Source organism: Halyomorpha halys, unplaced genomic scaffold (genome assembly GCF_000696795.3).
Source record: "Halyomorpha halys isolate HHAL.00 unplaced genomic scaffold, Hhal_1.1 Scaffold110.1, whole genome shotgun sequence".
Classification (NCBI taxonomy): Eukaryota; Metazoa; Arthropoda; class Insecta; order Hemiptera; family Pentatomidae; genus Halyomorpha; species Halyomorpha halys.
The window spans coordinates 2,318,969-2,346,922 of NW_027112640.1; the positions used below are offsets into that span (position 1 = coordinate 2,318,969).

Here is a 27,954-nt window from a genome sequence, read left to right on the forward strand (position 1 = left end):
AAATCAAACAAATTACTTGGCTCCACAGTTATTGTATTTATAAATTGATTCGTCATAAAGTTGAATCTATAAATTTATTATTTTTTTTTGTTTTTTAGGAATTGGATGATGTCTGCCGAGTTGAAGAGTCATTAGTTAAATATTTTATTTCTTCTGTTTGCAAAAATGTTTCCTCTGAAGAGATAAAACTTATTTTAAATCCAAATGAGGTAAGTAATGTTTTAATTACATGTTTAACCACTTCATAATTATTTTTCACTAGTTCAACATCCTAGCAATGGAATCAAAGAGATGATGTTGATTCGGTCTGAAATGATTTACGCACTTAGTCAGTATACTATTTAAATGTGTACCAACATTTGGGCTTAAGTTGTTGGTTTTTATATTATATGAAAATCTTTTTAATAAAAATATGTTCAGATGTTGTATAGATATTTATTTCATACATGCATGAATGCAATGGTAAACATAAGTTTACATACAGTTTCAAGCTTTAATCCATCCAATTTAAAATTCAAAAGCTCATTATTGCTAATACCTTTGTGTTTTGAAAATTCCTAATTTATTTGACAATTTTTTTACCAATTTCTCCACCATCAGTTCAACTCAGTAGAGTGTGATTGACAATGTGATATTAAACAGTAACTGATTGCTAATTTACTTGATGATTGACATTATCAAAGTTAATAGGTCACAGGAATAGAAGTAGTACACAGAGAGCAGCATTTGGACTTTTTATGTATTGTGAGTCACAAGCTTTTTAATTTCAGGACAAGAACTATAAATAAAATCATTTTCAAAACTTCAGTATTACAGTATTGAATAATGAGAGCTTAGGAGAATATATTAACAGAAACCACATGCTGCTCTTTATTGAGTCAAATCTGCCTCCATTAATCTTTTAGTTTTTCCCTAAAATACTTATGATTCGGTTTTCTAAATTGTGCAGTTCAGTAGGCCACACAACCCACATGGTCCCCAAAAATCTTATTGAATATGTGCATATTTTCACTACTCACTTATAAGAAGATAATACTAAATTTAATATATAACACCAGACCAAGGGGCTATCCAAAACTTTGATAGGTGGATAATGTCAGATTTAATTCATTTAGTCAAATAGGCCATAATGATCATTTTACAAATGCATCAGGAGCCTAATAAAAAATGAGCAGCTACAAAATTGACCTTTCAATATTATTATCCAATATATTGTTTAAGATTTGTATTTCCATTTTATGGCGACAGATGCGGTGACTAGTAAAAAAATAATATATAAGCATAGTAAAGCAGAACATGCGAACCATATATGCTGTATCTCAACTAATAATAGTCCAACCAATTTTTTTATTTATTCAAAATTTAATTTTTTGTCTACTTTTTCTCAGTGATTGATTTCATCTACAGGTATTAAGGGCTGAAACCCTTCAAACTAAATTGGTCTACCCTATCAAAAGATATAACATTTATATATATAGGGAGATGGTCAATAGTGAAACAAAAATAGCTTAAAACTATTTATTTTCCTAAATAAATAGTTTTAAACTATTTTTGTTTCACTATTGACCGCAACCCTGACCATCTCCCTATATATCAATTTTTACGGTCAACTATACATACATATATATAACATTTATATTTTATATTTTCTTTTTATTTAATATTGGGATAGTGATTCAAAAACCCTTCCTTTATCTTTCTGAATGTGGAGAGATATGGGTGAATGAAATCATGATTCAGTTGCCATTTTGAAATATAAAGTGTGCAGTAAACATTTTTATATTTTCCATTAGCAGTGTAGATAATCTTAAAAATGATGGTTAAATCATTGGATTTGATGAAGTATTTAGGGAGATTGGCTAAAATGACAAAAATACACCTATAAGCAATAATATGTATGGATTATATTTGGTTAAAACATTGAAATGATTATATTATTTTCTTTTTCATATTGATATTTATTGTTTTCTTTCTTATACTTGACTTTCAAAAATATGAACTTACACTAATATTTATTTACATGTAGTTCATTATTAAGTATTAAAAAACAGATGTGGATCTCTGGCCTCATGTAGCCTACTCCTGGAATAAAGTATATCTTCTGGAGGATTTGATATGCAATTGCACTACTAACATTTTTTGTTAACTGGTCAAGAGATTATTAAAAAAAAAAAAAATTTATTACTCATCCGATTCCGGGTATGTTTGGCATTAAAAAATGAGTATGTTATATAAAACTGCTCATTTAAAAAAAATAAATCATCCTTGTTTTTAGTTATATCATCATATTCAGCAAGATATTTTTGGCATTAAAAAATGAGAATAAATAACATGTGTAAAATCGCTTTGGAACTTTATGAAAGTCTAGAAAAAAAAACATATAAACATCAATGGCTGATAGTACCACAATTGTTTTTATAAATAAGTCGATATGTTTTAGGATGATTTACCGAACACAGAAGAAGTAAAAAATCTTCAGGAATTGTCATGGTGTTTGAATCAGTGCAGTGAAATGGAAAATAAAATGAGCCCTAACGATTCTGAAAGCAATTATGGACTTAAGAAAATTACACCGGAAGTATTTATTGAATCTTTGAAACTAAAGTGTAAAGATAACTTTGGAGTAAACATGAGTGTAAATAATAATCTTATTCGAAATGATGTCATTAATGCATTTTGCCATCCTGAGGTAATTACACTAGTTAGGAAAAAATTACAAAATTTTCCTGTATGATATTCCTTTTTCTGAGCATTGACCTACTTTGAATGTATATTTTTTATTAAAATATAAATGTTATTTTGTTTAATTTTATATTAACCATTTTAATTTTATCTTATTCAGGCGTTATATTCTTATATAATTTTTGTTTTTAGCCCTGAAGCAACTGCCAAACTTTTTTGTGAATTCTTACTCATACATCATAAATTTTTTCAATTACTTCCCTCAACCATTGAGATACATAAGTTTTCATTCTGGTTAAATGTAATTTTTGAAATATTGAATTAATTTTTCATCCCTGATAATGTAATTGGGAAATTTACTGGTTTTTAATTTTGTTATAGTTTTTTGTAAAATTCTCATATAGAATTATATCCACAAGTTCTGACAGTCTGATCTAAGGAGGAATAAACTTCTAGGCTTAAATTTTCAGAAAAATAATAATTAAATTACGAAACCATAACCACTCTCATTGACATTAACATTTTTTTAAATTGCTCTTTCCAGTGAGAAAATTGAATATTAATATTGTTACAAATTATATTGCTTTAATTTATTATTGTAAATTTGATATAGAAAAAAAAAGACGAATTTACAAAACCTTAACCAGTATCTTTAACCTTTTTTTTTTTTAAATGTAAATTTAATTTAAGATACCAAAACAACCATTTTTGACTTAACTTACTATTTCCTTTAAGAATATTGAAAAAATAAATTTTGAAATGACTGCAGATAAGAAATAAAAATGTTTACAATCCTTTTCTCTTGTTATTATTGATGTAAAAGAAGAAAGACAGATTTTATTTTGAATTCTATACTGAAGGAACAATTAGACTTGTTTTATCTTCATTAGCCACAATATTGATTATTAATGGGAAATTAAAAAAAAAAGTATTTTATAAATGCAACTGTATTTCTTTCATAATTTTTCAACAGTATAAAAATATAAATTAATTAGAACATTCAAAAAATTAACAGATAGATCTCAGATTTTCTTGAAAATTTGGCTGTCACATAAATACTTAGTATTCTTCACCTCCTTCATCTCCATCATTGTCACCAGAATCCATGCCAACTTCTTCATAATCTTTTTCCAAAGCTGCTAAGTCTTCTCTGGCCTCAGAGAATTCACCTTCCTCCATTCCTTCACCAACATACCAATGAACAAAAGCTCTCTTAGCATACATCAAGTCAAATTTATGATCCAAGCGAGCCCAAGCCTCAGCAATGGCTGTTGTGTTGGACAACATGCAAACAGCACGCTGGACTTTAGCAAGATCACCTCCTGGTACAACAGTAGGCGGTTGGTAATTAATACCAACCTTGAAACCAGTGGGACACCAATCAACAAATTGGATGGTTCTCTTGGTTTTTATGGTAGCAATAGCAGCATTGACATCCTTGGGTACAACATCACCTCTGTACAACATACAACAAGCCATGTATTTTCCATGACGGGGATCACATTTGACCATCTGATTGGCAGGTTCAAAGCAGGCATTGGTGATTTCGGAAACTGAAAGTTGTTCATGGTAAGCTTTCTCAGAAGAAATTACAGGAGCGTATGTGACAAGAGGGAAATGGATCCTGGGATATGGTACAAGATTGGTCTGGAACTCAGTTAAATCAACATTAAGGGCGCCATCAAATCTGAGAGATGCAGTGATAGAAGACACAATTTGGCCAATGAGTCGGTTAAGATTTGTGTATGTTGGCCTTTCAATATCCAAGTTTCGGCGGCAGATATCATAAATAGCTTCATTATCAACCATAAATGCACAGTCAGAATGTTCCAGAGTAGTGTGAGTAGTCAAGATGGAATTGTAGGGTTCTACAACGGCAGTGGAAACCTGTAAGAATAATAAACATTTTTAGTTCTTCAATTATGGAATTGAAAGTATTTAGTTCATTAATTTATAACAGGATGAAGAAAAAATATGTTAAAAGCTTCGCTATATTTAATAGAAAATAATTGAATAATGGCAATATCTGTGAAATAAAAAAATTGGTAGATTATAATCCAATCTAGGCCAAAATGAGAGAACAATTAAATATATCTAACTTCTAGATGCTCGTAAATTAAGTGTTTTTGTTGGCAGAATTATTATTGAGTAACTGAAGATACATTTCAAAAAGTTATATTTCAACAATAACTGCAGTTGTCAAAACATTATACCTGAGGGGCTGGGTAGATAGCGAATTCTAGTTTGCTTTTCTTGCCATAGTCAACTGAAAGCCTTTCCATGAGAAGAGAAGTAAATCCAGATCCAGTGCCTCCACCGAACGAGTGAAAGATGAGGAACCCTTGAAGACCAGTGCATTGATCAGCCAATTTACGAATCCTATCCAGAACAAGGTCGACAATTTCCTTTCCAATTGTGTAGTGGCCCCTAGCATAGTTGTTGGCAGCGTCTTCTTTACCGGTGATAAGTTGTTCTGGGTGGAAGAGGTGTCTGTATGTACCAGTTCGAACTTCATCTGTAAAATTAAATAAATCATTATACAGTAATTTAATAAATTAAATTATGCTTGGTATTGAATTGGCTTTTAACTTTTTCAAAATAATAAAAAGTAACCTAATTTCCTTGATATAGGTGACTTTTATTGCCATTGTAGTATTACTAAAACAGAAATTCTAAATTTGCTGTATTTAAATTTATATTGAACTGTAGTTTTCAATTAAGAATTTTGATCGACATATTTGTTTGGAATATAGAATAAAAGGCAATTCAACAGTACAAAAAGTAAGTAATCTTAATAATTTATTTTCTATGTCTGTATTCAATTTTTTAATTAGTAGAGAACATAAAAATAAGATTTTTATGCTATATGAATTCGCATTAATACTTGTTCTACCATGTTTCTTTATATTCTTTGATACTTCAAAACTCAATCCAATTACTGTAAAAATGACTACAGATATATTTTTAAAAAACTTTTTAGTTATACATCCAATCAATAACTATATATTATTACGATAGACGTACCAACTACAGTAGGCTCGAGATCAACAAATACAGCCCTTGGTACATGTTTTCCAGAACCAGTTTCACTAAAGAAGGTGTTGAAACTGTCATCTCCGCTGCCAATTGTCTTGTCTGATGGCATTTGACCATCAGGCTGGATGCCATGCTCTAAGCAGTAGAGTTCCCAGCAGGCATTACCAATTTGGACACCAGCTTGGCCAACATGGACTGAGATACATTCCCTCTGAAAATGTAATTATGTAAGAATTAATGAATGAAAATCAGGAAAATTATTGATTTTGCTATTTAAGTTTGATAAAATTAAATTTCACTATATTTTAGTTAATTATTTACAAAACATTTACTGATATAAAAGTATTTACAGTAAAACTTCTCTTAAACGGACACCACAGGGAAGTTATAAATTGTCCACTTAATAGAATTTTGGATTTATGGGAAATGTTTTCAGAATAAGGTTAAAAATCATATCCTTCAGCTTCTTCCAAAGCCTATTCTCTAATCAAAGGTCCACCAATCAGTTTGCTGGTGACAAAATCACTAATAAGCTAGCTTTTCAATGTTAAGAATGTCCAATTTTAAAATGTTTTTTAAAAATTAATATTGGCAATTTCTGTTCAGAGTAAAATTTTTTTTTTGTTATGTTATTGTATCGGTCACTCGGGTTTTTCCAACATTAAAATGAGAAGAGAAAGCCTGAATGTTTTCTTTATCTTTTTCACAACTCTATGAGTTCAATTTTTTCTTTTGTAGTTAATATCCTATTTTTTTTTATCCTAGTTTTATAAATTACTTCAGTGAACTTAACTAGAGTACACAATATATTTACATTATTATTATTTACTAGTTTTTTAAAAACTGAATTAAAAAAATATTAGAATTGAATGAAAAATTGAAAAAAAAAATATTAGAAAACTTAAGTAAACACTCTTTTAAATCCAGTTAGCAGTTCTACAATATAAAATTCTAAATAATTACAACAGGTGACAGTCTAAAACCATCAGCCGTTCCAAGAAATTTTGTCTTTTCTTAAAGAACGAAGAAAGACTGGTGAATAGAAATTAAAAACAATGCAAAATAAATTGTACGACACCGGAAAAGATGGAACTACCCCTTTATGAGAGATATTTGTTTGTTAAAAGTGTCCTTTAAGAAGTTCCACTGTTAATAACTAACACAAGAAATCAACAAAATTATTTCGATTAGAAAGCCTATTTCTTTATTTTTATTATAAAAACCAAATTAAATATCATGAAAGATTTTGAATGCTAAATAGTGTAAATATATTAAAAGAAATAATAATTTGAAAACAACTAGTAGTTCACATTGGATAATTACAGAAGAAGCCTATGACATATGATGACTCATGAAATACTCATTCCATGCTGAGGCATGAAGTCATCATTTCAAGTGGAAAAAAATCTTCCTTTGAGAACTATTTTTTAACCTAACATTAAGGTACTAATTACATAAAAATTAAGGTGATTAAGGGTAAATGTCATATTTGAATATTGTAAACATTCGATAATAAATGTATTTTTAATAGGTATAAGTAATAAGGAAAACATAAATCTGAATGGTGAAAATGAATAGGTTTTTAGAGACTATAAATAAAATAAAGTTATTTATTTTATAGTAAATAATAATATATACAAGTGGAAAAATTTAATGGCAGTATATCTTATTAAATGATTTTCTTACTTTCTTTGAATATTAATTATTACGATTATTATGAGGATCTATAAATTAATACTATAAACTTGTTTGAATTTGAAGTAATCAAGCAAAAGAAAAAAAAATATGAAAAGTGTAATGTTATTTCAATTGAAACACATTTCTTAAAATAAATAAAGAAGAGAATATATTGTACATGTATTTACTACAGACAAAATAATTATGAAAAAAAAGAAAAGGGGGAAAAATTATGCTTTTTTATTGACTAAAAACCAAAAAAACATTTTCATTTTAGGAAAAATAAATATTACAGTTTATTTATGTGGAACAAATTAGTTTGTATGGATTTTAAGATTTAAAAAAATAATCAAATTTATTTCATTTGCAATACATATGTTAATATAAATAAATAATAATATATTAAAAGTAATATTTATGGAATGCAATGCCTATAATTTGAAGACTTTTATAAAAATTAACTGGACCAATTAAAAGTGCTTTTGATTATTATTAAGATGATAACATCATTAACATAATTTTTAAATAAATTAAAATACGGATGTGCAGCAACATCATTAAAATTCTTAATGTCAACAACCATGCATCATGTTTGTATTGTAGTATAAAATTAACTTTTGCGGTTTGATGACTAATTTTTCTCAGGAAAACCAATCTCTTAGTCTTCATTATATCATTTCCGTTTAGTCATAGTAAATTTAAATGTTCTTTTTGTCTTTTTAAATTTAAAATATGTACGAAACATGCTTTTTCCGAACTATAAATGAATCAACTTTATCAAGAATACGTTAGGCACGATGGTACTGTGAAATAATTTATCAAAATATCTTGATGGATAAACTACACCAGAACGGTTCATAAAATATAATCGTCCAAAATATACTATCATTGAAAATAGTAAATCTAAGGAAAAATGAATGTTTGTAGAATTGAATTATTTAAATAATTATTATATATATAATTATTAATAAATTATTTATAATTTTCAAGACAATTAAAACATTCCTGCCGAGTGGATAAAAGAAAATGTATAATATAATAATTTTAATTTTAATTATATCATTTCTGATTTTTTTTAAGCTACTACAAAACGTACTGTAGAGTAGAACAGAATATTACTTTTATTGGTGTAAATACGTTATTTATATTGACGAGTACAGAAACAAAATGGATTCAATGATTTTCATAATTGTTTATATCTACAAATACAAATAAACCTAATACCATTCTAAAACGAAAGCGATTTTCAGCATTTCGATATTAAAGTCGATACAACTACTTCCTTCCTCATGCTTCATAATGAAGTCGTTGGATAGAAATGAAATTTTTTTTCCAAAAAACGAAATCATCATCATCCAACCTTGATTAGTTTATTGTTATTCAAAATTAACAATCAGCTTTCTTTGACCGGTTTGATTAAACAAAGTTCATTGAACTTTTTTTTTACCGTTAATTTAATGAAAAATACTATTATTATTAAATATTGTTTATATATTTTCGAAATGGAGCGATCTACCTAGTGTAAATGAAAAACTAGTATTGAGATCATTACTAATTGGATGAAATTCTTTCGTTAGAGAATGGCCGACGACCGTTACAACGGTACGACGTGGAAGCTTTCACAATTGGATCACTGTTAAGTAGTCTCACAAACTTCATCATAACTTGAAAGTTAAAGAATTAAAGTGTAATAAAAAAAAGAAATGAAATGTGCACTTACCATTTTGATAAGAAGATAATAACAGATTTAAGAGAAAAGAGAGAAGATTCGGACTGACACGTTCCTAGAAGCTTAGACGACGGTAACCTCTGGAACAATGGACCGCCGGCGAGGGCAGCCTCCGTCTTATAAGTCCCCCACCACGACGGGCCTCTTTAATGACGTCATCTCCAGCTATGTACCGAGGCGTTGCCCAAGCCGCCTCATGTTCTTAATAAAATATTCAATCGGATCATTTTAAACTTTTTAAAAGTGATCGTTTGATGAATTAACTCATGTCCCTCTATAGCGATCTTTTGACTAACCCATGGGTAGGATTCTCTTCCATGAAAGGGGATAAATAGGTCATTTTCTTTTCACTCACACAGCTTATGGAGTGGATTTTGGAAGCGAGGTCTTGCTTTAATGGTTCGTTAGACTCCAGGAGCTCGATGCATAAAATCCAGCCCATAAGGCATACATTTGCAAATAATTTATATTAATAGGTTTTTAACACGGTAACGCATTTCCGGTGGTCCTAAAACTCGTAACGAATTAGGTACTTTTTTGTAATTTCACTAATACTTCTAAATGGTGCATTCTAGCGAAAAACGTGTGGTATGTTACTTTTAACAAATTAGAGAACATTAAGCTCTGCGTCAAATGAGTATCATAATGGTTCTGCTAGGATGTACTGTTTATAGTACAAGAGCCGGGAAGAAAACAAAAAAAGGCAGTTATCTCACTCTAATTTTTGATTACTTTAATGAAAACTAGGTATAATTACTAGTCAAAATTGATGAGACTGTCAAGTATAGGTAGGGGGAATAAAAAATGGCGGCTGTTTTAAAACCTTAAAAAAACATTAATTTTTCATTCGGAGCTCTATATCTTAAAAACTAACAACACTAGAAAATCTAAGAGAACATTATTTAAAGAAGAGTAAAGTTGCTGAAATATTAGTCCTAAAAGAAGTATTTACGTCCAATAGTTCTCGAGATATAGCTTTTTAAAAAGAAAAATTTCTTAAAAATATACTGAAAGATTAGTAGTTAGTTAATTTATTTTGAGAAATCTATATCTCAGGAACAATGTAGCGTACAGATGTCTATTAGCGCTCAAATTAAATCTAGTTTAATGGACTATAAAGACGTTTATGACCTTTACCTTCGTAGGAATAGTAGTTTTTATGATATTGATTGATATTAAATTGATTTATAGTTGTTCGGACAATAAGTTTGATTTATGAAAAACTTCATTTCAGAAACCATTGGACATACAGATATCTGCTAGCACTCTAATTAAAGTTAGTTAAATTTACTACAAAAAAGTTAATTATGTTTTTTTTTTGTAGGAGTGGTAGTTTTTTTTATGTATTTTAAGTTTTGTGTTAAATTTTAATTTTTACCTAATATATATAATATAATATAATATAATATTATTTTGTAGTTGTACCGTAGACGAGTTACTCTGGACACCCTTACCAGCATGGGGGGGGGGAGGGGAATTCAGTAGGAGGGATCTCAATCAAGGGAGTAAGTCCCCAGTTATAAATTTAAATAAAAACTTTTTTATTTTGCCGAAGTACAACAAGGTATAGCAAAGCAGGAATATGAGTCAGTAAAAATTCATATTTTTTTTATTGTACACTCTGGATTAACTGGCGATGTTCCGGTTCCGATTAAGACGGATAAACGAAGTCCTACTAAATTACAGAACACTTAGACTATGGCAATTACAATATGTCAACCTTAAAATTTATTTAAGATGTGATTAATAAATATTCATATTTATTCTTAGAATGGCTCAAAATAATACAAAGAACCGGGGGTATGCTTTAATAACATGGTGATACTTGTCGCGGTTTGTTTGCTTCTTAATTTTTTAAAAGGATAAATACTAAACAAAAGGGAGCATTGGTATAAACAAATCAACAAAACAGAATGACACTCTATCCTAAGAAAGGATAGAATAATTAACCTCATTGTTTAACTTGACATTGAAAGAATAATTTGATTGAATTATAATTTTATTAATTTAAAATAACGAAAAATAAAGGTTTATAAATAAATAGAAAAGCAGTATCAAAAATTATGAAAAGAAAACCTTAGTTTTAATATTTGTATTTTTATTACAATTAAATAACAACATGTTTGTATATTGTATAAGTATTATAAGTCAAAATAAAGAAGGTTCTATCACAAGCGATAAACATCCTTCAGTTCCTTAATTCTATAATTGTTGTCATTATATTTGTTGATGGAATTTTATCAATATAATAATTACTGATTTTTAAACTCCAATTTATATAAAATTATTTGTGTAATTGAGCTATAAAAAATTATAATTATAATAGGTTTTATTGAACCAAAGGCAAATGCGGACATTAGGTTCGAATCATTATATTCTCAATTTTTTAATCAATTTGAGTAGTATATTTATACATAAATACATCTAAATTTATTTATATTTCGAATTTATAACTGGTTGCAGAGAAGATTTGAAATGTTTTTTTTTTTTTTATATGGCTATATATATTTTTTTAAAAATATTAAATCACATGAATGGGCGAGATGAATGGAAATGACTCAGACTTGCTCCATGATGGAGACAGGTTGGAAGTACTGCTCCAAGGCTAGCGCCTCCCGAACCCACGCTTACGCTGCCCACAGATGCCAGGGTGCACGCACACACTTAAACCCACATAAGTTGGCGAGGTTTTCCTGTTTTATTCCACTAATGCTTCTATTATATCACACCTATAAAAGTTTCTTATGATTACAAGGACGTATAAAGAAGAATGGAGCTCTAGGCGATAAAGCTACAGGACTTCCTCCAGAATAAGTTTTTCCAAACCCATACAGATGCAACTTAGAGCCCAAGAATTTAACATTATGGTTTTTGATTTTTAGGTATTATTGATGGAGTTTTGTTAACCTATTCCGTCATTTCAAAAATATTGAATTCAAAATATCTTAAGACCTCGGGGCGCTTTGTTATCCGCCACTTACCGCTTGATCCGCTTCTGTATGTTTATTATAGATGATTTTCGGCAATTTTCCCCTTTTCAAGCCACACTTGTATGAAATGATTTCCAAGGATTACTGTATGTTCATAAACATTGAATCGACAGCTAAAACGTCCGAGAAGTGGATCAAAGTGTATTTGGGAGGGCTGCATCAAGATAAATAGATCTTGTAGATTTGAGTTTATGCGGGCATCACTGGACAGATGTATGTTTACTGCGATTGGTGTATCGGCATCGAACCGCTAAGTCTTTATTATTACTGAATATTCATGTTAATTCTATTAAACATTAATTAATAAGAATTCCATTAAACATTAATTAATAAGAATTCCATTAAACAATAATTAATAAGAATTCCATTAAACATTAATTAATAAGAATTCCATTAAACAATAATTAATAAGAATTCTATTAAACATTAATTAATAAGAATTCTATTAAACATTTCTTTTCGGACAGACATGGTGAATTACTTGTATTGCAGTGTTGTACTATGATTTTAATTCTCATTACCATGGTTATCCTAGGGCAACATTTTTCATTCAATACATCTAAACTTCAGTTTCATATATATCTCGAGAAAAAAAATACTGTATTTAGGTCTGAATTGAAAGCTTATAAAAATTATTTCAAATAATTTTTTATCCAAAATGTTAATAATATTTTATTCTTAAGTTTTACCATTATATGACCTACATTTCTTAAAAATTTTAATTGCCTAAACTTCAGAAATATAATGTTTTTAATACACAGATTTATTCTATTCTTGAACGTTTCGGGTATACTGTGTCCCAATCTCCAGCATAATACAATTCACTGCTTGTTTTAAAACCAGCAAATTTACAATTTTATACAATTTTTTAGTTTCATTTCTGTTAAAAAAAATTATAAATAATATACAACAGTAAATAAATAATTTTTTTTTTACAAAAATATATTCCTACAAAGGTAGTGGCTCTACCTCTGCATCACTCATCCAAGTGTGGCTCTACATTTATTGCTCATTAATGGCTAGAAAATACTCTCTCCAGGTAATAATGTCCTGGAGGACAATTCGATTCAGAAAATATTAAAAACTTTTAACTTAAAAAAAAATTTAAAAATCCTGTTAGACAACGTGACATTCTTAATCAGTAACATGTCGTTCGCATCTCAAATTTTTTTTATGGGAACATTTTCTTTTGGTAGGGTTAGAAAAGAAATCAAAAGAACAAAATATTTTTGTGTTAAAATTTTATTAATAGCGTATCTATAATATGAAAAGTAGGTTACTCGATACATCAAGATTACTGGTAATCGTTAAATCAACATAGATATCGTATAGATTTGTGATAGATTGAATGAAACCGGCGAAGAGCGACAATCTTGCGAATCAACATTAAAATTTCCGATGATTATGGTTGTTGTACTGAGGTCAGGCTCATATTTGGGTGTTGCCTAAATGAAATTAAGTCAACAAGGTGATTATTTTGTTATCTGATTTCATCGTTAATCCTGTCGATAACAAAATGTTCACAACAAGAGTTGGAGATCCGAAGGACATCTTAAGGCTAGGCCACACATACGACAGGTTTGTTTATGTTTTCGCCGAAGGGATTCAAATGACATCATTTACAGTGTAAAGCCATCTAAGGACAGCTCCTACAAAGGTAGTGCCACAGCTCGCCTTGTTACTCTTCCTAGTGTGGCTCAACATTTAGTCTTCATAAATGGCTAGAACATGCTCTCAAAGCAAAAATTTCCATTTTCTAGTCAAAGACACGTCCGTCTTCCTGTCAGGGTTTAACTTTTTTAATTTTTGACTGGGGCCCTTTGTATAATTGATGGAAGAGGGATTACATAGAACACAAGTCTTCATGCTTTTCGAATTTTATGATTAAGTAAAAGCAATAAAACAAACCGTTAATGTAAACTATTTATTACCTTAAACTAAATTTACAAACTATAAAGATTAAATAAAATTTATAGGATATAGGTGATTCTCTATTTTGGTGTCACTTTTCATCTTTTTTTCCCTAATGAACAAAGTATATATTTTCCATGTACAGAAAACATTAAGAAGATAGTGAAGAAAGGATATCTAATTGAAAGGCGAAATATGAGGTAGTGTTTCCAACCTTGTTCTTTTGGTGTGATATGTAAGGATTCGGCAAGGCGATAATTTCAAAAAAAGATGAGGGACTGAGGCCAAACTCGTTGGACAACCATATTAATTATTAATTATGGGAGATAGTTGACCGTGGATGATGAATGAGGAGAAGATGGTTGGGTGTGCGGTCAATGAAAAACACAAATAAGTTCGATTAACTTATTTTAACGTGCCAACGTTTCGCCTTCTTCAGGGCTAAAAACAGAACAAGATAACAACCACAGTAAGTATAGAAAAATAAAAAGGGAAGTATAAACAGAATAATTTTACACATAAAATGAATAATTTAAATTAATAATATTTAAATTAATAATAATATTTAAATTAATATAATTTAACGTGTTAAATTGAAGATCATGAATACCTCTAGTGTGACAATACGTGAAGTAGTGACATCAGGTTGCTACGTGTTATTCACGATGTCTTCAAAGCGGTATTAAAGTGTAACTTAAAAATATTTACGAGGCTCGGATGTGTAAATCCGACAAGTACTGTTCCAGCCAACATATGGTCCACAAATCGATTACATGAACATATGATTTTTATTACGTCAAAAAAACAAAAAAAAAAACTGTTGTTTTTTATACTGAAAATCAACAGATGACTTCATAACGTGTGAACTTCAATATAATTGCCAGCATTCTGGCCATCTCCATCGTCTACATCATCTTAGCCAAGGTGGGCGGATTACTTTGCTTCATACTCCAAGAGGAAAAAACGGGCGGACGTACGTCCTTTTTTTGACGTACCTCTACGAGAACATCCACTCAGGACAACAACCACAACCGTGGACCCATTAATCACCGGTGATATAAGACTTTTTTCCCGTATTTTGTTCAATTTCAATATAATTTCTTAGTAGTTTTAAGTTGTGTTAAGTTCCTTTTTTTGTTTTATTCATTTTTCTAGTTTATATACTTGTACATATTTTTTTACAGTTTTCTTATGTTATAGTAATTATTTTCAATTATTTAAAATATAATAATAACAAAATTAAGCAGGTCGTTTCTTATGTTTTCATTTTTATTCACGGTTAGGCTAGCAAAGGTTCCTTTTGCACCCTACCCGCCATAACAGTACCGTTGCCAAAAAGTAAAGGAAATTAAAATTAATTAAAAAAGAAACTATTCTGAGACGCCTAGTTCCGTAACAATAATTACAAATGAGTACCAATTGTCTAGCATGTAATGGATTAAAGTAATATAAAGAATAAAATTAAAAAAAAAAAAATTATTGAAGTTTCTAACTTGGTAATTTTAGATACTTGTTACCATGCAATAACAATAAAACAGTTGACAATGAGATATAAAAAAATAAAGTAAATTATATAATAATAAAAACAAACATACATCTTGTATTATTATTAGAAATATGAGGTAGATTGATAGTTGATGAAGAGGAGAAATAATTAATGTTTGAATGAGTTTTTACGGAAGTCAAAGAAGAGGTTTTACTGATTGGATGTGGCAATCTAAGCACAAATGTGCTTTTTGATAATTCGTGTTGCCATTCTTTATAAAGGAAAAATACCGAATATTAAAAAGATTATTGGGGAGAAATATGTCAGATTCATAAAATATTATACATAATTGGATATTGAAAATTTTTAGTTAACATTCTAGTAGACCTTTTTCAACAGGATTTATTTTAAGGTATTATTTAATAAAATAAATAAACACACTCGTTGACAAAATTTACGTGTTAATATTAGTAATTTCTATAATATTTGTATTAAACGGTAAAATTATTTTTTCTCTAAACGTTAATTATTTAATATTACAGCTAATTATTTGGTGTTATAAACTATTTATTGTGTAGTAATGCGTTATTATCCTATATTATGTAGACGTGACGTATCACATGATTACCACGATATTTTCTTCTACATATCTCGGTAAAGATAGCACTAAACATATTGATTTTTTTATAGGTAAAATAATATTGAAAAAAAAATGTATTTATTTTTAATAAAATTTCCTAATACTCTTTTTATTTGATAATTATTGCAATTTCTAGTACTTATTTGTGTTCTTGAAAATATATGCTATTTCTTAGTAAAAAAAATCTAACCTGGTTCCACTTACCTACGATCCAGCTGTCAGAGTTGTGCAACTATGAGACTAACAGCTAAAATTGTCATGGAAACAATATTTATTTATCAATGATTCATTCATGAATAAGGGTCGTATCCATGACAATAGTTTTAGTAGTTTTGCCCTTCTCTGCCAGCTGTGAATGTAATGCAGGCCAGTATTATAGCGAAAGCTTTTTCGTGCTGTTCATTCAATCCTTTGCACTTAGAAGCAGGATGGCGTGAAATTGCAGACTACGCGGAAATGAAATTCTAGACCAGGTTGCTAGAGCGTAGCAGGTCTTCCATTTTGTACGTTTCTTTGATCAGGATGGCTGGAAAAATACATGGTATGGCGAACTACATTTTTGTTTGGTTATCAAGTACAATATTTTTAACTATTTTAATAATAACCAAAAAACTTTGAACTAATGGCGAAATATATTCGCAATTTTCGAAACAAAAAACAAACAAGTAAAATTATATATACGAATAGTTTACTGTAAGCATATATTAATGTATCCTTATGTTTAAAAAAAAAAATTAAAAAGTATATAATAATTTTTAAATTTCTTGCAATTTAATATACTGATTTAAAAATAAATGCATTGATAAAACACACTTCATGGTCAAATAAGTTCATTTTTGAGAAACCATGCACTATAAGATAATTTTTTGTACTCTTATTATTCATTTACAAGGTATTGTATATACACTATAAACTATTCCTCGCAAATTTATTTACCCTTAACTACTCTAATTATCGTTATTACTTTTTTTAAATTCCCTTTTCTTCTTTTTGTTTATTTTTAAGTATAAATAAATGTAAAACAATTATAAAAAAATTCTTGATCGATCAGCTAAGAAATAATCATGTGTTACCATAAAACAACACTAGAACATTTGGCATACACTTCTCTGCAAATCATAAATTAAGATAGAAATAAAAATACAATTTAATAGTTATAATATATATTTAAAATATTTTAAATTGTATGTAAGGTTTTAAAAAAGATTAAACACAAATCTATATCTCACTTGGCATCATTGGCGGATTATTGATTCGGAGTTTGGTCATATTTTAATTTTTCCTTTCCCACATTTCATTACGAAATGGCCAATTCCGTCAAAACGGATATTGGTTAATGCCGTTATATGACGAACCTTTATCAGTCTATAGTATTTGATAGTAACCAGTAACATTTAGCTCAATTTTTGAGCTTTATAAAGTCAACTGTAAAATATTGAATAAAAAGATACACTTTACCCGGGTGTTACTAAAGAGACAAATTGCCGCAAATGCGGCCAAGGTTTCCCAGTTTTGCCAGCCTAGCTTTGTAAGAAATACAAGCTATCTATACAGGTTCACTGTACACACGTTTACTTCCCCTACTCTCTACAATTGTTTTTGGCTTCACCAGACTCTTTGGGGCTGATTTTATAGATTTTAGAAGTTTAACGTCTTTCTAAGGCTTTGGCCATGAAGCCACATTGCATTATTGCTAATTCCCGTAGCCTTTTAAGTTCTTGAAAAAGATTTAGTTTGATATTAATGTATATAGATAGTACTAAACTAGGGCAATTTTATTAACGGTTACTAAATAACACCAAAACTACGCTCCTGACAAGAATCGCAAGTTATTTCATTTTTAAAGTCTTTAAAATTTGAAACCAAAATGAACTCTGTGTGGCCATTACTTTTTAAGATATAGTTCTTCAAATAATCACAATTTTCCCTAGTAAGACAAAAATTGTCGAAACATTTTAAGAAAATAATTTTCTTTGTTGTAATTATTAAATTTTAATAAAAAAAGATGAAAACTGGGCGTATATAACGGGAAGAAATGATTTACTCGTAATAAACAGTAACGAAATGTACATTTATTCAATTGTAATAAAATTTATAGATAAATAAATTATTTTTATTCTATACTCACGTTTGCATTTTATATTTAACACTTTTAATACATTGTTATAAAAAATTAATGACTATATTAAATAAATAAACTGTGTCTTAGAAAGTAAAGGTCGGAGAGAGTTATTTTTTAGCAGCATTTATGTTGCTATTCCGACATATTATTCTAGTTTCTACAAATGAAAACTTCATCTAGAACGGCCATTGTTTTTTTTATTAGTTCTCAAAAAAAAAAAAATCATAATTTGATATTTATAAACTAAATACAAAATTTATGTTGGTTAATATTTACAGTAAATATTTTACAAATGTCAATTTAAGTAAACTACTCGTTTAAGTGATTATATTGTAAGTTGAAATCCTCATAGAATCTTATTTTGCGCAGTAGCTTATTAGAGAGAACTGCCCCTTGACCAAAGGTTAAGCCAGGAAGTGATGTGGTCAGAACCAATCCCAACCTCAACATTGTTGGGTCAGGTTCCCATTTTATAGACCGGGTGCGAGTACAGAGTGCATTCACTATCAATAGGACCGTAAACAAATTATAATTGCAGGTATGAAATAGGATTTTAGGAAGAAAAAATTAAAGTTTTGAGAAAATAGCTAACATAGTTAGACTTCTTAGAGTAATTTTAACATGATCAAACCAATCCACTGCTTTGATGTGATCAATGACCAACTGTAGAAGTATAAACAGATGGATCATAAACTGTATACCAGATTCAAGATATTCAAAAATATCTATTTACTACTACTACTTACCTGTAGGTTTGTTATGATATATTTGTTTTGGTCTCCTAACCTTAGATAAACAAAGCACTGCTATACAATGAACAATGCTCGTGTTGTTAAAATATTTTTTACTCAGGACAGACCTCTTTAAAGAAGGATGTAAGACATCAAGTAATTTAGATGGACTAGATTATGGAGAGTTTTGTCTGAAACGTTGTCCAGAAGATTGATGGAAAACAGACGAGAAGTATATTGCCTGTTACATGTCTCAGGATTCTTTTAAAATTCAATGAGTATTTGAATTAAATACCAAATAATGACATGTTCAATTAATCTTTTAAAATTTAAATCGCGCTATCTCGTTTTGTTTTGTTAAAGTGATGTAACTCCTTTTTTTTTTTTAATGATTTTTTTCTCTTGATTACTTGATATTATTTAAATATATGAGGAGAAGTTGGTTGGGGTGCGATCAATAAATAACACAAATAAGTTGAAAGAACTTATTTAATAGTGCCAACGCTTCGGCCTGAGTTTCCAGCCAGCATCTGGGTTAAGAACAAAAAGTAGGATGACAACCAATCAATACAAAAAAAATAAAACAAAATGAGGAAATATAAACAGAATGATACAAGTAAATAATTATACAGAATGAAAATTAATAAAAATAAAGTGACGAAAGAAAAGGAAAATAAAACGTATTATACGTTTCCATTCCACATCTTTCATCACTTTATTTTTATTAATTTTCATTCTGTATAATTATTTACTTGTATCATTCTGTTTATATTTCCTCATTTTGTTTTATTTTTTTTGTATTGATTGGTTGTCATCCTACTTTTTGTTCTTAACCCAGATGCTGGCTGGAAACTCAGGCCGAAGCGTTGGCACTATTAAGTAAATTCTTTCGACTTATTCGAAATAATCACTTTTTTTTGTAAGTACAATAAGCCTTCTCGCATTATTAATTTCGGCCTCAGTGTATACTTCGTTTAAAATCTCCTTAAAATTCCTAAGACTTGATTAATAAATAAATTGTTTAATGATACGACTGAAATGATCATTAATGATTACAATTATTTCTACACTTCCTAAATAAAAATTCAGACATAACTATAATTTTTATTTTTTATATTTGTTTATGATATGAGGTATTATTAGTATTTTGGTTCACACACAAACTGTTAGATGTTCTTAGGTGTGAAAATATGTTGCGATATCACTTTAAATATCAATACAACAAATATCGGTTCATTATTAAGTTGGAGTAGAGGAAAGGGTCCATATGCTTGGATCGAGTAGAATACCATACATGGTAAGAGAAACCTCGGCTGTTAGTGGGTTGTCTGCCCACAGCTTGCCGCCTGTTGACTATAGATGGGCTGGTTACAAAATGACTCACTCTCACCTCCTTCAAACAGGTCAATATAAACTCCTTATCCTTACACCGATATGGCTAAATATAAAACGAAGAGTCAGATTGATAAATAAAATATCATAAAGTACGAAGATCTGCTATCAATATCAAGAAGTTATTCCAACAAACATTTAACATAAAACAGACTTGAATGGTTTTTAAATAGACCTGACGAACTGCTGAAACAAAAGGCTGACAAATATTTCGCTTTGCATTCTAAATTCAAAATGAAACAATAAGAATAAACCTTTTTTGTCTATTAGTCCCAAAGCAATGCTTTGTTTTTTGTTTTTTTTTAATGAAAAGAAATAAATTAGCAAAAACTGTTTACTCCATATTTTCATTTCGTGTTGTTTTTATACAGCTTGGACATTGCTGATATACATTTGTATACAATGAATAGTTTTGTTATTAAATGTTTTTTGATACTATTGAAGACTTGAAGCTATTTATTTGAGTCTCGGTAGCTAAACAAATTTAGTTCATTTATAGATAATGTAGACCGGAAGCGACTCAATGATTAGTAAACACTTATTGTATATGTTTTAGACGAAATCGGTAGCAGCATGGCAAAATTAATTCATAAAGGAGTAAAAAATATTTTCTCACTTTTGAAAAATTTTGTTTTAAAAAAAAATAATTGTAGGAAACAGAACTCAAAACGAAAAAATCAGAAAATTGAAATAGGTCAACAACTTTTCATAAAAATACAAAAACAATGAAATATAACCATTTTTCTTTTTTTTTTAGTTTGCAACAGTCGTGTAAACTTGCTTCGGTGCTTAATAGTGGCTTTTGTTTCACGACAGTGCAAGTGCAAATTTGTAAGAATAGCTGTACTCGAAAATCTGGCTTGGAAAAGATCCAAAATGGCACTAGAGGGATTTGTTGAAGATATCTTTTTGTTTTACAATCTTATAATTTGAAATAGGTGAGGCTCCATTAAATACCTCACCAACGTTTTTGAGAATCGGAGTGGGAGTATCATATGGTGGGGAAAGCCGTAAGATTAAACGATATAATCAATGATTGATACTAAAACTATTGGTATACATTTTTTTTTATCAGAAGATCGAATTAGTTTCCCGATCATGTTTTTGGTTCAATTTTTCCTATCTCAAAAAGTCATCTTTAAGTTTTAGTTTGTTTGTTTTCACCACATTGTGATTCTTGAATAAAGACCGGTATGCTTATACGTGCTTAAATTTAAATAATCTGTTTCAATGATTTAAGTTGAATTAAACTGAATAAAGACTAGGTTAGTAAAGTCATAGACAAGTATGAGAGGAAATTCCATTGTAACCGCTTGACTTGCATTTTCTGGAGCATTGCCAGACTGCAACAACAGCGCGGCCTCATATGGCGTATGGCGCTCAAAACATTTTTATTTATTCTTATTTTTAAAAAAATAATCATATTTAAAGAAACTTTTTCTTTGTTTATTAAACATAAAATGACACGGTCACGGTAGTAGCGTGGTAACGCGCCTGTCTACCAACCCGAAGGTTACGAGATCGAGTCCCCGGCCCTATCCGGGATTTTTTCAAGCATATAAATATGCAATACTCACTCATAACCTCCCCACGGGCATTTGTGGGGCCCGTAAGCCAATGGGGGTGGCACTCACAAAAATAGGCGTGTGAGTAACGAACCCATCCTAAGAAAACCTCGTCATGAGACGCGTGATATATTTTCTACGTACATCGCGCGAGGCTTTGGCTTCTATGGTCTGTCACGCCAATAATAATAATCATATTTAAAGAAACTTTTTCTTTGTTTATTAAACATAAAATGACAACCTCAAGTTGTCATTTCTGTGATATGGGAGGGAGAGGGGAAGAGTTATCCTACAGATAACCAAAAATTCTGACCAAAGTTAAAGGGTCAGGTTTTCACTACTTGGGGCCGCCATAAAATAAAAGTCACCTCTCAACTTCCAGGCCGGTTCGAACCGGCGCCGCTGCAGAGATATTAAAAGGAACTAGACCAAATATAGAACCCAACGATATTACTTAAAGTCACATAGATTATTTACATTTGTCACATAATCCAATGAATCGTACTTGTCTCAACCCACATTTGAGACGTTAAGGAACTGTTACAATTTTTTATATGTGAATTGTTCATTCAAATACAATTGACTTCATGAATAAAGCACCAGTTCAATAATGGGTGTATAGGCCTTAAAAACTATTACTGTATTTTTATTATATAACATCAAGTACGTTATCTCATTGTTATTAGTAATCAAAAAGGATTAATATAAACCTTTGGAAAGAATTTGATACTTAAATAACGGATAAAAGAAGGAGAAATATTTTCCCATGTTGAAAATTGTTTTTCGGAAATAGTAATAACATATAGATATGTAATTTATCGCGGAAATAACATATAGATGTACAATTTACCGCTCTCCATCCAAAGATTATAAACATTAATATTTATCCCATTAAATAATAAAAGTGTTTTCATGTTTCCATGGTTGTAATGACAACAAACAGTTTTTATTTTGACTTATCTATATAAGAAAGGATTAATAATTAATTAATTATTAAGAAGGGTGGTAAATGAAAAGTGAATGATGCACGGTCCATAAGGGATTTTTCAAATCGAACTCTCCTCATAATTATCTCGAATAAATATAATACAATTTCTTTGTTAATTATTATGTGTTTATAGTTGACCCGTAGATTACTATAAAAAGAAGATGGTCGGGAGTGCGGTCTGCAAAGATACACAAATACAAAAATTTATTTGTGCTGAGTTTCGACCTGAATTTCATGCTTTCATCAGGGCTGAAAAAAAAATATATAACAACCTTAATTCTAAGAAACATAAAAATAAAAATAAAATAATAACAAACAATGAAATATATGTACATGACAATAAATTAAGTCATAGTAGTTGATATTAATGGCAGATAAAATATAATATTGTAGGGGTAATATTATACAAAATAAATATTAAAAAAGAGAGAATGTTCAAGTAGATAATGAAATAAACATAATGAAATTATGGAAGAAAATTTAAATGATTAGTTATTATATTAACATAATAAAATATTTATGTAATGTTTGAAAATAAGGAATACAATTAAAATCAACATGATGAAGTGTGTGACCGAAGTTAATTAATTCAGTTAAAAGTTTCTTTGTTAATTATTATTATGTTAAATGTTAAATGAATGGTAGTTGCTTCCGACAATACCACCTGGAATATATCACAAGCGCCTGGAGCCTCCAGACAGTGGTTATATAAATATAGTCACCCTGCTTATAGCGTACTATAAATAGTTATACACCGAGGCATCCTTCAGTTCCTCATCAAGGGCATCTTTACACAACTTTTATCTATAACATCCTTACATTGCTGTAAGGGAAATAATATTTAATGTAGATATATAACGTACGTGTTTCTTCGACCATCTCTTAGCTCAAGTGATAGTACATTTTAATCTGATTTCTTAATTTTGTTTTTATAATATGCATTAAAATGTTCAAAAACAACAATAAATCCTGCTAAACATTAGAATATAAAAACTATCTTCTCTTTAGTTGACTCCAATATGTTTACTTGTCCCTTCGTTTTATTTATTGTGATTGCAAACGATTATACGTGAAGATATTCTTTAAAATTTCTCAGTTTTTCAGATTGATTGACGTCGAATCATCTCTGTTCTTATAGTTCGTAGCGAAGTGTTAGGAGGTATCAAGTCTTCTCCAATGAACGTTCTAACCAACCCAAAAAAGAATTTTTTAAATTTGAACTAATTTGCGCGTTTCAACAAATAAACTCTTCCGCTTTACATAATTATATGTATTTATTGAAATGACTGTATTTATAAAATTAAAATTTGATAAATCATTTAATTAAAATACCTTTCTCACTACCGAAGGTTGAGAAGCTTTGTATTCTTCATCCAAGAAATGAAAAACGTTCTCGAAAACGACATTTTTTCCCAGCATTTCAAGTTTTAGACTTCAAGGAAGAAATTTGGTTGTTGAAATCTGTCCGTGATTGATCTTTGTGTTCGGAAATAATCGATCAAACCGTTATTACCATTTTTATAATATTTTTAGTTGGTTCACTGTTAATTTTATCAGATTCCGTCAATATGTTAATTCGATTTTTGTGGAATTCTCAGGGTTTGTACACATAGATGGTTCCATAACAAGTTCATCAAATTCCATCTCAAAGTTGCGTCTGTGGGAATCATCACTATGGGTCAGTTGGCTTCGTATTTACCACTTCAAACCTTTGACAAAGACTCGTCTTTTTGGCGCAAATTTGGAAATAAATTTAAGACTAGTGTAAAATGTGGCTAGTGCCAATCTCATTTGATTCCGTAAACAACTTTCGCTTACGTGAAAAAGTGTTTTCTGGTTACTCTTATATTTCGATAACGCTCATCTAGTAGATATTCTCAAATCATTAACCTAGAAATACAGATAATCCATGCAACAGAAATCTCCTGAAAAATGGCAGACTTCTGGCATTAACCCAAACACACATAAACACATATTGTGTGAGTATGTGCGTGCGTGTGTGTACGCATGTATAAATTAAGAATGGAATCTAAAAAGAGTTCTTTTTTATTCGTTTCCCCCATTGTTCCACATGGGATAAAGCGCGTGGCTACTAACTCTAAGAAGGACCCGAGTTCGAATCCGGCTGGGAAGAAAATTGTTTTCTGTTACACTGTAGCCGTGAGTTAACTCCTGTGGGTTCTGGAGCCCTCCTGGGGTCCACCCAGCCTCCTAAATTGGGTACCCTTAATTGGGTAAAAATTTGGCGGTCGAGCGTGATTCTGACCAAATCACCTCCTTGAACAACCGTTGGTCTAGTATCTTATTTACAAAGTACTGAACTCCTGACCCTTCATGGGTTGCAGCGGTACAGATTTTAATTTAATTAGTTCACTATTTTCTTTCTTTTCTTGGGTCCTAAAAATCTAGGGGGGAGCTACAGTCCCCCCCCCCTGCTCCCCTCTACCTACGCCCATGTGTGACTAACAAACTTGAGAGACTTTTTTTTCTTAATATTTTGCATGTATTGTAAAAGTACTTTTCGAAGCCACTGTGACAATAACCTGTTGTAGTTAACCTGAAGGGATTATGTCTTGTTCATTTCATCATGTATCTGATATTAGTTCTAACTTAAATACATTATCTAGGTTGAGGCAACAAAAGACAAACAAACAAAATAAAATTAAAGAGTGAAATTCTGTAACTAGATAAATAATGTTTTAAAAAAGTTATAGCACATCTTTCAAACCACTACAATAATTCTAAAATCGGTATAAAATTTTGAAATTAGTTCATAGAGCTAGAGAAAGCCAGGTCAATGAGAGAGAAAGAATAGCTATCTCTTGGAGTGAAGGGAAATATGAACTGTAGGTTCCATTAACGACTGCAGGAATCAACTTTCTTTCAGGAAATAAAACGCGAGGGACACTAAAAAATATTTTAGTGGTTTTGGGGATATTTTGGAATACTTACCTTTTAACTGCTTAAGCGATGAAAAGAAATTCATCGGGTCTTAAAACATCATATAATTAGTTTCTTTTCTCTAGGATACTAACATTAAATATATTCAGAAAATAATTCTGCATGTCAAGTATTCTGGCATAAAAATCTATACTTAAAATTAAACGAAATATAAATTGGAAACGAGAAATACCATTCATTAATCAAATTGTTTACTCGTTTAAGTATTATTCAAAATTTCAGTAAATTTAGAAATTAGGATAATTTTTATATGAATTATAATTTAAAATAAATGTAATTATGCATGAACTTCCAGATTTTCAATCTAATTTGCTAGTAGTAGTTTCTATAGCGAAAATTGGCACATTTTGATCATTTAGGTGTTGAAGTTTTAAAAAATTCTTAATACTACAGTGATAGTCATTAAATCATATAAAACGAAAAAAAACTTATAATTTCATATAAAAAAATATGTTACAAAAAAAAAAAACTTACCATTTAAATCATAAAAACACAAATGACTATTTAGGGAGGAACTGCTAACTGATCAATCTCGTAAAATTAATAATTAGAATTTTTACAGTAGTTGAAAAAAAGTAAAGAGAATACTGAAACTAAGAGGACAACACCATTTTAGTGATAAATTGTTCAATAAATAGTAAATTACAAAAGAAAAAAAATACTAGGTAGTTTTTAGTGAATAATTCTTCTTTTCAAATTTCTTTATTACATACATCATTGAAAAAAAAGGGCGATTCACAAAATAAGTCCTAGTATAAAACGAAAAATCTTGTTATCCAAAAGCATTGTATTAGAAAAAATTACGTTTTATCATCCCTTGAGTTTACGTACTTTTTTTAAAAAAAAATTTTAGTTGCAGCAATATGACAAGTACTTTAAATAATATTGAAAGAAAGGAAAAAGGAATTCGTAAAAATCGTCAAGAAAATTTTGTAGAAGTTGTATTTTTAGATGAGATATTCATAATTTTGTAACTACGAAGAGGTCAATGACATCAATGAATGGCACACAATAAAATAAAATTTGAAAGACTCGAGTGGCAATAAATTAAATAAACAGACAATAATGAAAGGTAGTATAAAACATTATTAATCCGTCAAACTCTTGGTAAACAGTTTTTCATGGAGGAAAATATCAGAATTCTGTCATTCAAATGCATATATACAGGCCTGTATTAATTTAAATTCAATATCTAAATTTGAAATTTTCGCATTTCCGTCAGGTTTTAAGAGATTGTGACCCCACACTGTGTGGCGGCCGTGTACACTGACTCGGATCATGATATCAATCGATGAATGTCCAGATTAATCCGGCTAAATTATTTAAATTCTATTGTTACATTAAAAAAATCTAGGATTCTTCCCTAGAAACACAAATCAATCATCTATAACATTCACAGTCAAATGATATGATAAAAGTAATGAGTTCCGTGACAGAGAGACAATACAGACCAGACATATTTCACCAGTACTAACTCGTATAATTCATGGTACGTGGATTTATTAATTAAAAAAACTGTAAAAGACCCTTAATCCCTTGTTTACAGTTATAAAAACGCTTGATTATAGTTTGGAGTAAGCTTGGCTAGTTACCATTAGCCATCGGCCTCATTTGACTACAGCAACCGAGCTATTTCAACGGAACAGAGAGCAGGGCTAATGAACACTGTTAACTTCCGATAACCGATTAGATTTGCAGTTTGGCCTTGTTCATTACAGTTATAATTAATAATTTTTATCATTATTGCTATAATTATTCTACATTTTATAAAATAAGTTCACAATTCGTAATTATTAACATAACATAAAGCGAAGTTTATTTAATAGCTTCCAAATTCTAGGCTCAACTTCGAAGTTATCAAAAACATACTTTCAATTAAAATTCCAAACACGAATATATTTTTATTTCCCTTACATATAAATATTTGAAATATTCGATTAGAGGAAGTGTTGCATGAAAAATACCGAATCTGACTTTCAAACGAAAGTCCTTTAAGGCTAAATGTACCCTTCCTGGGACGCACCAGAATTTACTTTTCTATTTA

General features: G+C 29.6%; 2 protein-coding genes and 1 long non-coding RNA gene across 6 annotated transcripts in view; 2 read left to right on the forward strand and 1 right to left on the reverse strand.

The window, feature by feature from the left end:
* Nucleotides 1-2,812, forward strand: part of HSPBAP1 (HSPB1 associated protein 1) — a 30,415-nt gene extending 27,603 nt beyond the window's left edge. For all 4 annotated transcript variants that reach the window (XM_067050436.1, XM_067050434.1, XM_014415978.3 and 1 more), the window contains 2 exons: nucleotides 99-209; nucleotides 2,441-2,812. In XM_067050436.1, the coding sequence (XP_066906537.1) occupies nucleotides 99-209; nucleotides 2,441-2,734 (405 nt within the window). In that variant the 3' untranslated portion in view covers nucleotides 2,735-2,812. The remainder of the gene's footprint in view (nucleotides 1-98; nucleotides 210-2,440) is intronic.
* Nucleotides 2,813-3,611: 799 nt separating this feature from the next.
* LOC106677836 (tubulin alpha-1 chain) lies at nucleotides 3,612-9,271 on the reverse strand. The gene is made up of 4 exons (XM_014415977.2): nucleotides 9,116-9,271; nucleotides 5,707-5,929; nucleotides 4,896-5,197; nucleotides 3,612-4,569 (listed from the first exon to the last, which is right to left on the reverse strand). The coding sequence occupies exons 1-4, from the start codon at nucleotides 9,116-9,118 to the stop codon at nucleotides 3,742-3,744; spliced, it is 1,356 nt and encodes a 451-aa protein (XP_014271463.1). The 5' UTR covers nucleotides 9,119-9,271; the 3' UTR covers nucleotides 3,612-3,741.
* Nucleotides 9,272-14,896: 5,625 nt separating this feature from the next.
* LOC106677823 (uncharacterized) overlaps nucleotides 14,897-27,954 on the forward strand; it is a 22,637-nt gene continuing 9,579 nt past the window's right edge. Inside the window, exons 1-2 of the long non-coding RNA XR_001342654.2 lie at nucleotides 14,897-15,077; nucleotides 16,573-16,692. This is a non-coding gene — a long non-coding RNA (uncharacterized lncRNA). The remainder of the gene's footprint in view (nucleotides 15,078-16,572; nucleotides 16,693-27,954) is intronic.